The following is a 19,307-nucleotide window of genomic DNA, read 5'->3' as shown; positions in this document are numbered from 1 at the left end:
ATATATATATATATAGAGAGAGAGAGAGAGAGAGAGAGAGAGAGAGAGTCTTATTCCAAACTTTTTATGTAAATGCTCGTTAATTCTAGGGACATTTGCTTGTATAATATAGAATGCATAAGATAATAATTGATTATTATCTCCTTCTTACTTTTAATATCGTCCTTTTTTTTTAGTTGCTCATTAATTCTAGGGAGATTCTCTAATAGCAGGCAACTTCTTTACAGCGCAGCAAACTATTCTGATCCACGATCAATAGAGTGGGTCTACTGCATCCAGAACCGACATGAAGAGAGTGACGTATTAAATGACGTTGCGTTATCTTGCGCATGCGCATCTCAGAAAACGGTCGCCATCTTCCAACCTGGGTTATCAGCCCGGATTGGACAACGCTAAAAGCTACCAATGGAGTGGGTTTGGAAAGGGTTAAAAATTTTGCGACAATTTTCTACCAAACTGTACTTATTTGAAACATGAAGGGCATTATAAATGTATTTATTTAGTATTTATTTAGTACTTTTTATTCATCTATGAGTAGTTTTTTTGATTTTGATCTTGTATGGCCCATATTTGAGGGTCGAAAAGTAAAATAAAATTTTATCATGATAAGCAGCATCATTGGAGTGAAAAAAGTAGGTAATTTAGGATATATTTATGTATGTTATCTGAAATTTGTGGTCCGGTTGTGACCAAAATCATAAAGGTTTGTAATCCTTTAAAAGAACCTTGAACCTGTGCCACATCTACAAAAAAGAAACCTGCAGATCAGCCAATCAGCAGCTGACACACATCCTGCAATAAACATCAGTTTATTTATTTTGTTTAATGCTTCTTACATTTTAAAGTTTTGCTGGTAAATTTCAGCATCAGTTCCAGTCAAAAGAAGTATAAAAGCATTTGAAAATATTTGAATGCAAAATGGTCTAACATTTTATTAATATAAGCCACTGCTTTCTTTCAGGAAAACTAAAACTAATGTGATCGATGTCAGACTATGGTCACATAAATTTACTCTCAGCAAATCCATTAACTGGAAATATTATAACTGTTGTCGATAAGTATCTTGGTCTAACTGTTTTCCAGCAGTACAATGTGGTAAATTGTATCATAAACGTATAACACCTTGCAGTTAACCCTGATACTTATAGTCTTTACCATGTGAATTAAAAGGCACTATTTAAATGTGTTTAAGATATTTTTTAGTGGGAAAAAGGTTAAGATAATGATTACTTTGTAGCATATTATTTACAAAATGACATTTTGATATCTTTGCTTGACATTAATAGCTAAATATTTAGATGGTTGTTAACTTTGTATTTTGTAATATTGCAGCGTATACAAGCTGGGATTTTGAAAGCATTTAATAACCCAACTAGTAAAACAGCTGATGAAGAAACTAAGAGAAAAGTGAAAGGTAAAACTATTATTCCCTGTAAAGTGAAAGAGATTATGATTATTCATTTTGGAGAAAAATTTGTTTTATTGATTTATTTATTTAAAAAAAAACAAAAACACAAACACGTTTTTGTGCTTGCTACTGTGCCAGCCTCTATGCTTAAGAGTCTGTCATATTGAATGCCGCTGTAGCCGCTCTCATCTTACTGCATCTGCTGTTACTGTGCACACGTTTATCAATGCATTAGAGGAATCCTGCTCTGCTTTTTTCTTACGTTATTGTGACTATTGTGGTTCACTGCTTATAAATAGATTGTTATTGAACATGAGTTCATAGCCCCACCTTGTGGCCAGTTTTAGCTATATAATCTGTTAATTTTTGGTATTATAAAATAAAGTGCAATCCTCAAATTTGTGACCAATACGACTTATCTTTAGAAAACTGGGTATGTGATAGTATAAAAGTACAATTTGTTTATCCCTTAATTTTCTAAAGTGCATTTAATTGAGGATGAGACACAAGTAGTCTTGAAAACCTGTACCTTAAATAGGATTTTCCAATATCTGTGCTAATTGCAACAGTGCATTGCTGTTTATTGGAGCCCCACTTGCCAATTCCACACTGTTCTTCTGCTTTAGCAATATGTAAAGTGGCTCTGTGTAATGCCTATCATTTCCAAAATATTTATGTATAAGTCTTAGGGTCTGATGATCTAAAGCTCTCTGGACAGGCGAGATTATAAAAGAATGCTCACCAGTACTTCTATTTCCCTGATGGAATGATCTAAAGCCATTTTTTACCATAAAAACAGGGTGTCTCGCTAATGGGCATATACTGCATTTTTATATTAAAAGTGTGCAATAAAATTTGTATTTTAAACATCATACAAAATTAATAATTGAACCATTTACAAAAAAAATATGCAGGAATTTTTTTTATTTTCAAGGTGTATCAAAAATTGTAACAAAATTCTTCACCAAAAATCATATTTTACCAAAAAATTAAAATTTCTATGTAAATTACTCTAAATCCAGGGAGATCCAGCACCAAAGCTGAACTAGTGTGCACAACCAAAGGCTACTGCAGACCTTGTCAAATAACAGAAATCAAAGAAAAGGCAGCACCACCTGGTTCATAACCAGAAATTATTTTATATTTATACCTTCACATCAGAATCAGGTACAAATTGTCAGGACTACGTTTCGGGTTGTTAACCCTTAGTCATGTGTAAATTAAATTACACTGGAATAAATCATATTAAATATGCACAGTGTAAATCATAATTTTAGTACACTGAATGCGCAAATATCACTTAGAAATTCGTACTTATAAGTACAAAATACAAACCGCAATTGCTTTTTCATAAAGTGGGCTGAACATGGACGTTCCATGGGCATATATGAAATTGTCTCACTAATGCCACTCTAAATACTTAACACCCTAATAGAAAAGCACATGCATACGAAAATATAGGCGAATGTAAGATGCTATACGCAGAAAGTAGAGGAATGCGACTTATATTGGCCACAGGATTTAATTTTGAAAGTGCACCCCCTGCTTCCTGCTAAATGTGCTCTATGGGTTGAAGTGTCCCTATCCATCGAGTTCCATTACTTTCAATAGGAGCCATCTCTCCACTCGCAGGGACTGCCCCTTTTTTATGATCATTCCACCAGGGCAGCCCCTGCAAGGGTCAGCAAGAAAAACCACGTCTGATCTGGCGAGGTTTAGATAATCAAGCTCTTGGTCTCTTAGATTTGTAATATTTATAGAATTTCTAATGTTTGTTCACTGGGCCTGCAGGTTAAAGCAACAATTTCAGTGCGCCCCCTCCCATTTCAAATGGTTGAAAACTCTTGAAATCCAGAACTGCTTTAATAAAAACATAATTTATGTAAGAACTTACCTGATAAATTCATTTCTTTCATATTAGCAAGAGTCCATGAGCTAGTGACGTATGGGATATACATTCCTACCAGGAGGGGCAAAGTTTCCCAAACCTCAAAATGCCTATAAATACACCCCTCACCACACCCACAATTCAGTTTAACGAATAGCCAAGAAGTGGGGTGATAAAAAAGTGCGAAAGCATATAAAATAAGGAATTGGAATAATTGTGCTTTATACAAAAATCATAACCACCACAAAAAAAGGGCGGGCCTCATGGACTCTTGCTAATATGAAAGAAATGAATTTATCAGGTAAGTTCTTACATAAATTATGTTTTCTTTCATGTAATTAGCAAGAGTCCATGAGCTAGTGACGTATGGGATAATGACTACCCAAGATGTGGATCTTTCCACACAAGAGTCACTAGAGAGGGAGGGATAAAATAAAGACAGCCAATTCCTGCTGAAAATAATCCACACCCAAAAATAAAGTTTAACGAAAAACATAAGCAGAAGATTCAAACTGAAACCGCTGCCTGAAGTACTTTTCTACCAAAAACTGCTTCAGAAGAAGAAAATACATCAAAATGGTAGAATTTAGTAAAAGTATGCAAAGAGGACCAAGTTGCTGCTTTGCAAATCTGGTCAACCGAAGCTTCATTCCTAAACGCCCAGGAAGTAGAAACTGACCTAGTAGAATGAGCTGTAATTCTTTGAGGCGGAGTTTTACCCGACTCAACATAGGCAAGATGAATTAAAGATTTCAACCAAGATGCCAAAGAAATGGCAGAAGCTTTCTGGCCTTCTCTAGAACCGGAAAAGATAACAAATAAACTAGAAGTCTTACGGAAAGATTTTGTAGCTTCAACATATTTCAAAGCTCTAACAACATCCAAAGAATGCAACGATTTCTCCTTAGAATTCTTAGGATTAGGACATAATGAAGGAACCACAATTTCTCTACTAATGTTGTTGGAATTCACAACTTTAGGTAAAAATTCAAAAGAAATTCGCAACACCGCCTTATCCTGATGAAAAATCAGAAAAGGAGACTCACAAGAAAGAGCAGATAATTCAGAAACTCTTCTGGCAGAAGAGATGGCCAAAAGGAACAAAACTTTCCAAGAAAGTAATTTAATGTCCAATGAATGCATAGGTTCAAACGGAGGAGCTTGAAGAGCTCCCAGAACCAAATTCAAACTCCAAGGAGGAGAAATTGACTTAATAACAGGTTTTATACGAACCAAAGCTTGTACAAAACAATGAATATCAGGAAGAATAGCAATCTTTCTGTGAAAAAGAACAGAAAGAGCAGAGATTTGTCCTTTCAAAGAACTTGCGGACAAACCCTTATCTAAACCATCCTGAAGAAACTGTAAAATTCTCGGTATTCTAAAAGAAAGCCAAGAAAAATGATGAGAAAGACACCAAGAAATATAAGTCTTCCAGACTCTATAATATATCTCTCGAGATACAGATTTACGAGCCTGTAACATAGTATTAATCACAGAGTCAGAGAAACCTATTTGACCAAGAATCAAGCGTTCAATCTCCATACCTTTAAATTTAAGGATTTCAGATCCTGATGGAAAAAAGGACCTTGTGACAGAAGGTCTGGTCTTAACGGAAGAGTCCACGGTTGGCAAGAGGCCATCCGGACAAGATCCGCATACCAAAACCTGTGAGGCCATGCCGGAGCTACCAGCAGAACAAACGAGCATTCCTTCAGAATCTTGGAGATTACTCTTGGAAGAAGAACTAGAGGCGGAAAGATATAGGCAGGATGATACTTCCAAGGAAGTGATAATGCATCCACTGCCTCCGCCTGAGGATCCCGGGATCTGGACAGATACCTGGGAAGTTTCTTGTTTAGATGGGACGCCATCAGATCTATTTCTGGAAGTTCCCACATTTGAACAATCTGAAGAAATACCTCTGGGTGAAGAGACCATTCGCCCGGATGCAACGTTTGGCGACTGAGATAATCCGCTTCCCAATTGTCTATACCTGGGATATGAACCGCAGAGATTAGACAGGAGCTGGATTCCGCCCAAACCAAAATTCGAGATACTTCTTTCATAGCCAGAGGACTGTGAGTCCCTCCTTGATGATTGATGTATGCCACAGTTGTGACATTGTCTGTCTGAAAACAAATGAACGATTCTCTCTTCAGAAGAGGCCAAAACTGAAGAGCTCTGAAAATTGCACGGAGTTCCAAAATATTGATCGGTAATCTCACCTCCTGAGATTCCCAAACTCCTTGTGCCGTCAGAGATCCCCACACAGCTCCCCAACCTATGAGACTTGCATCTGTTGAAATTACAGTCCAGGTCGGAAGCACAAAAGAAGCCCCCTGAATTAAACGATGGTGATCTGTCCACCATGTTAGAGAGTGTCGAACAATCGGTTTTAAAGATATTAATTGAGATATCTTCGTGTAATCCTTGCACCATTGCTTCAGCATACAGAGCTGAAGAGGTCGCATGTGAAAACGAGCAAAGGGGATCGCGTCCGATGCAGCAGTCATAAGACCTAGAATTTCCATGCATAAGGCTACCGAAGGGAATGATTGTGACTGAAGGTTTCGACAAGCTGCAATCAATTTTAGACGTCTCTTGTCTGTTAAAGACAGAGTCATGGACACTGAATCCATCTGGAAACCCAGAAAGGTTACCCTTGTCTGAGGAATCAAAGAACTTTTTGGTAAATTGATCCTCCAACCATGATCTTGAAGAAACAACACAAGTCGATTCGAATGAGATTCTGCTAAATGTAAAGACTGAGCAAGTACCAAGATATCGTCCAAATAAGGAAATACCACAATACCCTGTTCTCTGATTACAGACAGAAGGGCACCGAGAACCTTTGTAAAAATTATTGGAGCTGTAGCTAGGCCAAACGGCAGAGCCACAAACTGGTAATGCTTGTCCAGAAAAGAGAATCTCAGGAACTGATAATGATCTGGATGAATCGGAAAATGCAGATATGCATCCTGTAAATCTATTGTGGACATATAATTCCCTTGCTGAACAAAAGGCAAGATAGTCCTTACAGTTACCATCTTGAACGTTGGTATTCTTACATAACGATTCAATATTTTTAGATCCAGAACTGGTCTGAAGGAATTCTCCTTCTTTGGTACAATGAAGAGATTTGAATAAAACCCCATCCCCTGTTCCGGAACTGGAACTGGCATAATTACTCCAGTCAACTCTAGATCTGAAACACATTTCAGAAATGCTTGAGCTTTTACTGGATTTACTGGGACACGGGAAAGAAAAAATCTCTTTGCAGGAGGTCTCATCTTGAAACCAATTCTGTACCCTTCTGAAACAATGCTCTGAATCCAAAGATTGTGAACAGAATTGATCCAAATTTCCTTGAAAAAACGTAACCTGCCCCCTACCAGCTGAGCTGGAATGAGGGCCGCACCTTCATGTGGACTTAGAAGCAGGCTTTGCCTTTCTAGCTGGCTTGGATTTATTCCAGACTGGAGATGGTTTCCAAACTGAAACTGCTCCTGAGGATGAAGGATCAGGCTTTTGTTCTTTGTTGAAACGAAAGGAACGAAAACGATTATTAGCCCTGCTTTTACCTTTAGATTTTTTATCCTGTGGTAAAAAAGTTCCTTTCCCACCAGTAACAGTTGAAATAATGGAATCCAACTGAGAACCAAATAATTTTCATACCCTGGAAAGAAATGGAAAGTAAAGTTGATTTAGAAGCCATATCAGCATTCCAAGTTTTAAGCCATAAAGCTCTTCTAGCTAAAATAGCTAGAGACATAAACCTGACATCAACTCTGATAATATCAAAAATGACATCACAGATAAAATTATTAGCATGCTGTAGAAGAATAATAATATCATGAGAATCATGATGTGTTACTTGTTGCGCTAAAGTTTCCAACCAGAAAGTTGAAGCTGCAGCAACATCAGCCAAAGATATAGCAGGTCTAAGAAGATTACCTGAACACAGATAAGCTTTTCTTAGAAAGGATTCAATTTTCCTATCTAAAGGATCCTTAAACGAAGTACCATCTGACGTAGGAATAGTAGTACATTTAGCAAGGGTAGAAATAGCCCCATCAACTTTAGGGATTTTGTCCCAAAATTTTAATCTGTCAGACGGCACAGGATATAATCGCTTAAAACGTTTAGAAGGAGTAAATGAATTACCCAATTTATCCCATTCTTTGGAAATTACTGCAGAAATAGCATTAGGAACAGGAAAAACTTCTGGAATAACCACAGGAGCTTTAAATACCTTATCCAAACGTTTAGAATTAGTATCAAGAGGACCAGAATCCTCTATTTCTAAAGCAATTAGTACTTCTTTAAGTAAAGAACGAATAAATTCCATTTTAAATAAATATGAAGATTTATCAGCATCAACCTCTGAGACAGAATCCTCTGAACCAGAAGAGTCATCAGAATCAGAATGATGATGTTCATTTAAAAATTCATCTGTAGGGAGAGAAGTTTTAAAAGATTTTTTTACGTTTACTAGAAGGAGAAATAACAGACATAGCCTTCTTTATGGATTCAGAAACAAAATCTCTTATATTATCAGGAACATTCTGCACCTTAGATGTTGAAGGAACTGCAACAGGCAATGGTACTTTACTAAAGGAAATATTATCTGCTTTAACAAGTTTGTCATGACAATCAATACAAACAACAGCTGGAGGAATAGCTACCAAAAGTTTACAGCAGATACACTTAGCTTTGGTAGATCCAGCACTAGACAGCGATTTTCCTGTAGTATCTTCTGACTCAGATGCAACGTGAGACATCTTGCAATATGTAAGAGAAAAAACAACATATATATAAAGCAAAATTGATCAAATTCCTTAAATGACAGTTTCAGGAATGGGAAAAAATGCCAAAGAACAAGCTTCTAGCAACCAGAAGCAATGAAAAAAAGAGACTTTAATAATGTGGAGAAAAAAGCGACGCCCATATTTTTCGCGCCAATAAGACGCCCACATTATTTGGCGCCTAAATGCTTTTTCGCGCCAAAATGACGCCACATCCGGAACGCCGACATTTTTGGCGCAAAATAACGTCAAAAAATGACGCAACTTCCGGCGACACGTATGACGCCGGAAACGGAAACGAATTTTTTGCGCCAAACAAGTCCGCGCCAAGAATGACGCAATAAAATGAAGCATTTTCAGCCCCCGCGAGCCTAACAGCCCACAGGGAAGAGTCAAATTTTTGAAGGTAAGAAAAAATGATTAAATCAAATGCATTATCCCAAATATGAAACTGACTGTCTGAAAATAAGGAAAGTTGAACATTCTGAGTCAAGGCAAATAAATGTTTGAATACATATATTTAGAACTTTATAAACAAAGTGCCCAACCATAGCTTAGAGTGTCACAGAAAATAAGATTTACTTACCCCAGGACACTCATCTACATGTTTGTAGAAAGCCAAACCAGTACTGAAACGAGAATCAGCAGAGGTAATGGTATATATAAGAGTATATCGTCGATCTGAAAAGGGAGGTAAGAGATGAATCTCTAGAGAACCTATGAAATAGACCCCGTAGAAGGAGATCACTGCATTCAAATAGGCAATACTCTCCTCACATCCCTCTGACATTCACTGCACGCTGAGAGGAAAACCGGGCTCCAACTTGCTGCGGAGCACATATCAACGTAGAATCTAGCACAAACTTACTTCGCCACCTCCATCGGAGGCAAAGTTTGTAAAACTGAATTGTGGGTGTGGTGAGGGGTGTATTTATAGGCATTTTGAGGTTTGGGAAACTTTGCCCCTCCTGGTAGGAATGTATATCCCATACGTCACTAGCTCATGGACTCTTGCTAATTACATGAAAGAAAGATGTAGTTATGGGACAAAAAAAGAATTAAGAAGAAATCAAGGCTGTTAACAAAACAATTAAAAATGGAAATCAAATGTCAGATAAATCTTTACGGATTCAAAAACACACTTTTTCCCCCCATGACTTTTTGTTGAACGATAAAGGAATGGAGAAAAAGATTTGTTAGGAGAAAGTTGAAGGAAAGAAAGAGGGACATGAGCACCAAGTTTTTTTTTGAAGAAATAAAAATGGTGGCTTAAGGGACGCCCTTTAATCATACTTATAGGGCTCACCATCAAAGCTGCCTTCCACTCCTTTCTGTAGGCCCATTCTCAGCTTTGACCCGTCCCCCCAGTGCACATACATAGACCCTGTCTTACCGTCCTCTGCCCCTCTTGGTTTACAATGGTTTCTTCACCCCACTCCTCTCCCCAACCTCCTCACTCTGGCATGCGCCACTACGCCTGTAACGGCCTGCAATCGGCTTCCACCTGTGAGCTACTATTAGCTCCGTGCCTCCAGCTCAGGGATACCTCCTTGTGCCACGAGGCTGTCAGTTAGGGGAATGCTGACATCCGTGCACTATCTTCCTTGCACACGCAAACAGCAGCACCTGCTCCTTGCTCCGCCCCAAGCAGAAGTCATAACATAGACAAAGTCAAGTTGTAAAGTTGAATGTCGAATGCAAGATGAACCCAGTCAGTAAGACCTCAACTTGTTTATGAGCTCTCCACTGGCTTGAAACTCAGCTACTGCAACTATGTAGGATCTGTCCGAAAAGCTACAGCCTCAGCTGGTGTATGAGCTCCCCAGTAGCGTGAAACTCAGCTCTACTATTTATTGGAAAGAATAATAAATGATGTTACATGTTGCTTACACATTTGGTCTTTAATCAGTTTTGTTGCACAGTATTTATATTTGTAATTTGTATTTTTTTTTTATTAATAATCTTTTATTGAGGTTTTGTGCAAGAAGGAAAAACATACAATGAATGTTATAATATAAATGACAACATTTTCATGGGACACAGAACAAGGATATCAACAAAAAGCGAGATGGTTGCTATAGTATGAGCATCTGAAACCTCTCTTTTATAATTTTTGGTAGTGTACGTGAATGACTAATTAGCTGGCCGCTTATGGACCTTTTGCTATAGAAAATACTGGTGGAGGATGTTAGCATAGACCCTGTGGGGTCTGAGTTCAGGAATGTTTTTCAGCGGGTAAACACCGCTTGAGGTAATGTAAAATAAGTGTGAAATGATGTAATATATAGATGTATAATACATATGAATAAGAAGTAAAAAAAAAAATATATATATATATATAGCTATCAAATTTTAAGTTGGATGTAGCCCTCCAGGAACCCATGTTAGCATGTGGGGGGCAGAGGTAATAATGAAGTTAAGTATGGAATATTTACTGCAGCTTCTAATTAGTGATACTAGATGCAAGTATTAACAAAATCAATTCTAACCAATATGCAAGGCCACTCATGGACCTCCCAGCAATGTGTAAAATATGTATTATCAGCGAGCCAGGGAACATCTACGGTCTAAAGTAAATAAGCCGCTAAGAAGAGGCACCTTAGTAATCTATATGAACAGAGTTAAATATTTTATCTGCATGAATCTAGATGAGAAACAGGCTAGTAGATACTTTGGTGCTGAGGGCACAATGTTAGGAGCTAAAATTATGTTATTTTTGGGGGTAATCAAACTAGTAGAAACCACATTGACAAAGCATAATAATCTTCAAAACTATTGCAATAAAACATGCACATTTAAACTTCTGATATACAGGAGATGTAGAATGAATCTCTAAAAAAAAGGCTAAGCCTGCTCTTGCTGTTTCGGCCGCAAACAGCTCGGCAGGAGCCATGCAAATCAGTGCAAAGCAAATTACAGGTATTATACAGAGTGCAAAATCTATAACTATGTTTGAAAGCCCCCCTTATGATAAAAATATGTCTTACTCAAAGCAAACATAGAATATTGAAGTAAACAGTTGTAACCAAATTATCTTACATGGGTATGACGAACAGTGGGTGATTATGCCTGCAAACAAGGCACTACTGAAAAATACAGACAAATGATATCTTGGTCTGCAAAGTTTTGTAAATATCTGCTGGCATACAATTGTAGAAATAATATAATGTTTAAGTTTGAGTATTACCCTAACAACACATATAAGGAGATGAGTCTGACTCAGTGTTTCAAACTATAGGCTGTTGTCATTAAAAAAAAAAAGGGAAAACGAAAGAAAAAATCTCCCCTTCCCCCTCTTCTTTCTTCTCTGGGCAGTCTCTTCACGAGATAAATATACATGCGGAGGCTATATCTGATTCCAGTAGGGTTTATGTGGCAGTAATGTGGCCAGAGATTTAGATTGTTACTCAGGGAAATGTAATGGGGTCATAGAAGCCCCTCATTATCCCAGGTGGTTTTGGTATCTTGCATGTGGGGAGTAGAACTTCCACACCAATAACGTTCTCCAGGTACTCTGCTATGTCTGGTTATGAGGGTTTCAATCTAGATACAGATCCATTGGGTTGAGACAAGAAAAGGACATTATTGTATATGACCGCTTCCTCCAATGCTTCCTCCAATGCAAGACTTTCACTAACGATCGGTCGTTTTTCCTCAGCACAACTTTTTCATCAGTATTTGGGTTTTTCGCCAAAGGGTGATCCTTCTGAGGCACCTCCGCTGCTGTGTGGGTTCTAGTGCGTATGTGCAGATCCGGCTCCTTATCTCTTGGTGTGGGATCGTCTGTGCTTCCCCTTTTTATCAACAGGATAAGGCTATCAAAGTTGCGGTACATTTTTCTCTCTAGATTAGCTAGAAGAGTGTGTATTAAAGTGACAGAATCCTTTATTTTAGCAGAGGTCACTATTAGATTACTGAAAGGCTCAGATTTTATTGCCGTGATGCAGCCTCTATGTTAAGCAGGCTATATGCAGTCCAGGGCTGAATTGTATGTAGGCTAGTGGTGAGAGACTGTGTTGCAGGTTAGTTGCTTGTGTTGGGGAGTGCTATGAGCTTCAGTGTAGTTGGTTGCGTACTCACTTGTGGTTCTAAGATGGCGGTTCGCGCCAAATAGGCCTGCGCTTCCGCTCAGCTTCATTCTTCACATAGGCTGCCAGTGTTGCACCCAAACGGCGCAATGGATTTTGTGGCTGGGCTAGAGTGCGAGCTGCGCTTCAGACGTTAGATCCATGCCCCTAACCAAGGGGCAGGGTAGATATTGCTAATGGAAAGGGTTGGCAGTATCGGACCCAGATTTCAGGTTGTAGGGTTCGTTGGCTGATTGGGTCGCACCGGCAGAAGTAACCACTCGTATCTCTGCTTACGATGGTCAGGAGTGTGCTCTTACCTTAAGGCTCCTATTTTTATAAATTTTTTAATCGGTATTCAGAAAATATTATATTTTAGGCTTTTTTGTACGGAGAGCTGCAGACATGCACGTTTGCTCTTGCTGCAGGCTAGCTCCGCCCCGTGTTAAAAGTTTTGTTATCTCATATTGGGACAAATGAGACATTATTACTGTATAGACCTTTATAGTTTTATTTTATTTTTAAGGTTATTGCAATTTCTTGCACTTGGTTTTAATTGTATTGTTTATTATTTTTTTTAAATCAATAATCCAATCATTTATCTCTGGTTGTGCCACTGGCTTCTGGCTATGAGATAGATAACAACATACTTTATGCTTACCAGATAAATTAATTTATGTCATGGTTGTAAAAGTCCATGATCCATTACTCCTGGGAATTACTCTCCCCTACCACTATGAGGAGGTAAAGATTTCCTAACCCCAAAAGAGGTAGGAAAAAGCAATAAGAGGAGCATAATAGGAGGAGAGATAAAAAGATGTGCACAAAAATAAAGCATCACCAGAAAATAAACAGAGTGGAGTCCTGTGGACTCTCACCACCATGAAAGAAATTAATTTATCAGGTAAGCATAAATTAGGTTTTCTTTCAAACAGGTGGTGAGAGTCCATGATTCATTACTTTTGAGAACAAATACCCAAGCTGTGGAGTCCACGAGAAATAAATAAAAAATAAGGGTGGGATAAAAAAAAACTTTTATTTTTTACAAAACTCCACAACACAAAACTATTAAAAATGACCTACAGGCAAAAAAAAACCCATCAAGCTGAGACTACTGCCTGAGGACTTACCAAAGGCTTAGAAGAATCAAAAACATAAAAATGGTATAATTGAATAAAAGTTTGCAAAGAAGACAAAGTAGCTGCCTTGCAAATTTGGTCAACTGACACCTTATTCTTAAAAGCCCAAGAAGTGGCAAGTGATCTTGCAGAATGAGCAGTAATCAGTTTAAAGGGATAGGAACGTCAAAATTAAACTTGCATGATTGAGATAGAGCATGCAATTTTAAGACACTTTTAAATTCAATTCTATTTTCAAATGTGCTTCGTTCTCTTGGTATCTCTTGTTGAATAATAATATATCCTACTCTAGTGGGAGCTAGTTGCTGATTGGTGCCTGAACACATTTGTCTCTTGGGATTGGCTAACTAGATGTGTTCAGCTATCTTTCAGTTGTGCAATGCTGTTTCTTCAGAAAGGATAACAAGATAATGAAGCATATGATAATAGAAGTAAATCGGAAAGTTTTTTAAAACTGTATGTGCTATTGAAATCATGAAAGGACATTTTGGGGTTTTATTGTCCCTGTAAGAAGAAACAACAGCATTCTGTTGGTGTGACATTCTGCTTAATGTAAAGATGAAGCATGAACCAAGATATTGTCTAAGGAAACACTGCAATACCCTGAGATCTGATCACTGACAGATGGGTACCCAGAACCTTTGTAAAGATTATTGGAGCTGTAGCCAGATCAAATGGTAGAGCAACAAACTAATAATGTCTGTACAAAAATACAAACCTCAGAAACTGATAGTGCTCCTTGTGAATAGGAACATGAAGATAAGCATCCTTTAAATCTATTGTGGGCATAAACTGACCTTGCTGAACAAAAGGTTGAATAGAACAAATAGTATCCATTTTGAAAATAGGAACTGTGACAAACTTGTTCAGAGGCTTCAAATCCAAAACTAGTCTGCAAGATTCCTTGTTCCAAGAATGGAACAGGAAGAATAACTCCAATAGTTTCTGGATCTGAAAGAAATTGATTGAAAAAAGGCTTGAGCCTTCCAAGGGATTTTTTGGAACATTGGACAGAATAAACCTTACTCTGGGAGGCCTTGTTCTTAAGCCTATCCAATAACCATGAGGAACAATATTCAGAACCCAAGGATCTGAAACAGACAGGAACCAGACTTCCTAAAAAAAGCACAGCCTGCCCCCTACCAGAACCTCTAGATCGAGAGCCGCACCTTCATGCAGAGTTGGAAGTAGGCGTAGATTTTTTGGATTGTATAAGCCTGTTCCATTTGGAACCTGGCTTCAAGGCAGCGCCAGAGGGACCTTGCTTACGAGAGAAGGAATCAGATTTTTGTCCCCTGTTCTGAGGAAAGGGATGAAAACAATTAGAAGCCTTAGACTTACCTCTGGACTTCTTGTCCTTATAATGCTCGTGGGATACTCCTCTATCAGACCAAACTCAGCCAGTAGTCTTGTTATCCCAGCGTCGAGCTGGAATGATAGGGAATATCCCAGAGCAGAGAAAGTTAGTAAGATGAGGAAGGCGGCACTCACCACAGGCAGGACAGTCCCCAGCGGCAACAGCAGAGCAGTCAAAGGATAAACCACTAGAATGGTCAGGCAGGCAGGGTCTGGAAACAATAAAGCAGTCCAAGTATAAACCACTAGAATGGTCAGGCAGGCAGGGTTTGGCAACAGTAAAGCAGTCCAACAGTTTAAGGGTTAAGGCAGGTAGAGTAGTCAGACAGGCAGGTTCAGCAACAATAATTAATCCAGCAGTTTAAGGGTTAAGGCAGGTAGAGTAGTCAGACAGGCAGGTTCAGCAACAATAATCAATCCAGCAGTGTAAGGGTTAAGGCAGGTAGAGTAGTCAGACAGGCAGCTTCAGCAACAATATTTAGGCACATAGAAAGAACGATCTGTCACACCCAGGAGCACACAAAGTATCACCTATACTTGGGCAGTGACAGATCGTTATTAGAACATTTAAATAGGCGCAGATTCGCGCCACTGAGCTCCGACCGGCATCCGGAACATGCGGCGATGACATCAGCGCCGCACAAATCCGGAGCCAACACTGCCCCTGGCAACGAGCAGGGAAGGAGACGCCGCGCCCCTAGCAATGGCTAGAGCAGCGCGGCGTGACAGTCCTGAGGAAGAAAAGCTATTTTACCTCCAGTAACAGTAGAAATAATAGAATCCGAATCAGAGCCAAACAACTTCTTTCCTTGAAAAGAGATAAAAGTCTAGATTTAGAAACCATATCAGAAGAGCAAGATTTCAACCACAAAGCTCTTCTGTAAAGAACTGCCAAACATAAACTTAGCATTAATCTTAATTATGTCAAATACTGCATCACAAATAAATGAGTTAGCACAAAAGGTTCAAAAAATCTTCACTAGCAGAATCATCAAGCTGCTCAGAGAGACTATTTAACCAAATAGAAAAAGCTGCAGTAACACCAGCAATAGAAATAGCTGTCCTAAATAAGTAACCTGCTTACACAAAGGCCCTTCTATGAAAGGATTATAATTTTCTATCTAAAGGGTCCTTAAAAGAAGTGCGATCTTCCAGAGCAATACTAGTTTTCTTAGCCAGATTAGAAATAGTCCCATCTACTTTAGGGACAGTCTCCCAAAGATCAGAAGCAGGTAGGGGATACAATTTCTTAAACCTTGCAGAAGGATTAAAGGGATTACCTGGCTTAGAACATTCCCTAGCAACTATCTCAGAGACAGCATCAGGGAGAGGAAAAACCTAAGGGGTTTTAACCAAAGGCTTAAAGATAGCATCTACACCGTTAGTAGATTTATCTAGGATAAATCTAGGATCCTTAATCTCCAAAGGAAGCAAAACTTCCTTTATATAAATGGCAAAAAAATGTTTTTTACAGAAATACCAACAAAACCCCCAAAGTAAACATCATAGAAAGTGATGTATCAGATACAGATGGGGAAAAAGGGAGTTCCACCAACAACCAATCCAGCAATGCCCCCCAGCAGCATCTAGGTCCTCCAGTAGAAACAAGAGAAATTATTTTTTAGATGCAGGAGAGCAGGAAGGAAGACACGCAGAGGGGGGAGGCACAAACAAAAAAACTACCAGGGGTCGAGCTCGCTATCACAGAGACCATTAGGGACTATGGAGACCACCCAGCAGGGAACAGAGACCCTTTTCACAGATTCGACTGAATCATTGAGGGTGATAAACATGTCTAAATTGCCATTAACACAGAACACATTTCGGTATTATCCAAAGGATTATCTTTTTGTCCATCAAGTGATGTTGATAAATTCTAAGTTATCAAAGATGTGCAGCTGTACATAAGAAAGTTATGATTAAAAAAATATTTCTCTTATAATCCCAATGAGGAAGGTTGGTCAGAAGAAGAACTTGTGATCCTGAGAGACTTAGAAAACATAGTAAGAGAATCAGAATCTCAAACACCAGGCAAATGGAGAGACACATTAAATAATAAATCCACTTTTGTACCTAAAAATTAAAAAAATTGTGAGCTGGGTGGAATGCTGGCTTAAGGACAGAAAACAAAGTGTCTTAGTAAATGGAGTTAATTCAGCAGAGGGGGCTGTTACTAGTGATGTTCCTCAGGGGTCAGTTCTGGGGCCTGTTTTGTTTAACATATTTATCTGTGATATCAGCAAAGGGCTACAGGGGAAAGTATGTCTGTTTGCAGATTATACAAAAATTTGTAGCAGAGTGGATGTTCCGGGGGGGGGGGGGGTTAGACAAAATGAGAAGTGATATATAACAATTGGAGGATTGGACAAACGACTGGGATCTAAAGTTTAACACAGCAAAGTGTAAAATAATGCATTTAGGGAAGAAAAATCCAAATGTTAATTACAGACTCAATGTCACTTTATTGACTGTTACAGATGAGGAACAGGACTTGGGAATTATTATTTCAGATGATTTAAAACTTAGCAAACAATGTAGTAATGCAGCGAGTAAGGCTAGCAGAATGCTTGGATGTATTGGTAGAGGTATTTGCAGCAGAAATAGTAAGGTTCTTATGCCACTTTATAGATGATTAGTTAGGCCTCATCTTGAGTATTGTGTGCAGTTCTGGAGGCCATATCTTCAGAAGGATATTAACAAACTTGAATCTGTGCCAAGGAGGGCTACCAAAATGGTACATGGTCTAAAAAATAAAACTTACCAGGATAGGATCAATGACCTAAATATGTATAGCTTAGAGGAGAGAAGAGAAAGAGGTGATATGATAGCAACTTTCAAGTACGTTAAAGGGCTTAGTAAAACTGAGGCTGTGGGTATTTTACATAAAATGGAAAATTCAAGAACAAGGGGTCATGATCTCAAGCTAAAGGGTAGTAGATTCAGGAGTAATTTGAGAAAGCACTTCTTTACAGAAAGAGTGATTGATTTATGGAATAAACTTCCTCAAGAGATAGTAGCGACAAACAATGTGGGGGACTTTAAAAATGCATGGGACAAGCATAAGGCTATCCTACAAATTAGATAAGTTTATACTGTTAGATAATATCGGGCAGACTTGCTGGGCCTATGGCTCTTATCTGCCGTCAACATCTATGTTTCTAGAGACTTGGTATGTCGGGACATCACCTCTCTGAAAATATCTCTAAAACAACACAATATGACATACAAAGAACACTTAGCGGTCAAAGAAATGAGACAATGGGATGAGGTGGTGATACGAGGCTCTAATAAGGGGGGCAATATTGTCATTTGGCCGATTGACATGTATTTAAAAGAGGGCTTTAAACAGCTAAACGATAAAACTTGCTACACAGAATTGCTACACAACCCATTGAGGGCTATTTGAAAATCTATTTCAACCTAATTAATAGAGCCCACAATGAAGGGATCATTACAGCAAAGGAAAATAAATTCTTGAATGTAGACAAACCCAAAGTAGCAACGTTCTACATGATACCCAAAATTCACAAAAATATCGAGGTCCCATCAGGCAGAACAGAGGCGTATTATAGCCTAGGCCGACAAGGAATGTGCCTAGGGCGGCAGTCTGGAGGGGGCGGCATTTTCTGCAGGTGCAGACACTACTTGTCTCTCACATAAAAAATAACTAATGCCGGTCACAGAGTCCTGGCCTGCCCTCACCGGTGCTGTAATGACTGATGAGTCTGACGCATATGCTGTGCAATTGATTAGTGCACAACCTACTTGAAAACTTGCCTGCAATAATTGCATTTCTCTCTATATATTGCTCTCTTCATTGTTGACTTCTTTGAGGCTATGTGATTATTATGAAACCCGGACAGTGGCGACATCATGTGACTTCTGCATGGTTCGGGTTGCATTAATAATCACATACCACTGAGTCAGAGTCCAGAAAAGTAATACAAATATAGCAGGCAAGTTGGCAAACAAACAGCTTTTCATATGCTTTTTTTTATTTATGTAAGCGAGCCATGTTACACACTATTGATAAACCTTTTCTGTCCGGAGCCAGCCAATTAATGAGCCCCACCACAGCCCATATCATGCCATTGTATCATCTGCACTTCAAACGTAGCTGACTGACTACTAGGCTATGTGATTATTAAGGCAACCCGGACCGGCCAAGGTCACGTGATTTCGGGACGGTCCTAGCTGACAACCACTAAGGACTAGTGTGTTCCCTTCAGGGACGGGGATAACTACTGCTTAGGCTGTTCGAAAACTTGGTACACAGTCGCAGAGAAAAGCGGGAGAACAGCAGGGTGGATTATCTAGTGCAGACTGCAGCCAGCCTAGGCATTAGCCACACAGGTCTTTTTTACAATTGAAATGATCTGCTGTGTACTGCTCTGAAATCTGAATTATATGCTTGTATTAAATTTGTACACAATAATAAAGTGGGGCTTTTTAAATACTGTATTGGTTTTGGATGGCATTGGCATGGTATATTAAAATGAAATTGGGGTTGTGGCCTGACAGCCAATTATGACAGACTTTTTGTGCATCTTCTAACCAGACCTGGTGGAGACATTTCTGAATCTTACTCAGACAGGTATCAGTGGCTGTTATTCCTAATCTTTATTACGTTTATGGCTACCT

The 19,307-nt window shown here is 38.8% G+C and overlaps 1 protein-coding gene across 2 annotated transcripts in view; it reads left to right on the top strand.

Moving 5' to 3' along the window:
* USP45 (ubiquitin specific peptidase 45) overlaps positions 1-19,307 on the top strand; it is an 879,557-nt gene that overhangs the window by 523,784 nt on the left and 336,466 nt on the right. For both annotated transcript variants that reach the window (XM_053710569.1, XM_053710568.1), the window contains exon 10: positions 1,333-1,414. In XM_053710569.1, coding sequence (XP_053566544.1) covers positions 1,333-1,414 — 82 coding nt within the window. The remainder of the gene's footprint in view (positions 1-1,332; positions 1,415-19,307) is intronic.

Source organism: Bombina bombina, chromosome 4, assembly GCF_027579735.1.
Source record: "Bombina bombina isolate aBomBom1 chromosome 4, aBomBom1.pri, whole genome shotgun sequence".
NCBI lineage: Eukaryota > Metazoa > Chordata > Amphibia > Anura > Bombinatoridae > Bombina > Bombina bombina.
Note: the sequence above shows the minus strand (reverse complement) of the source record. Positions and strands in the feature narration are given on the sequence as shown.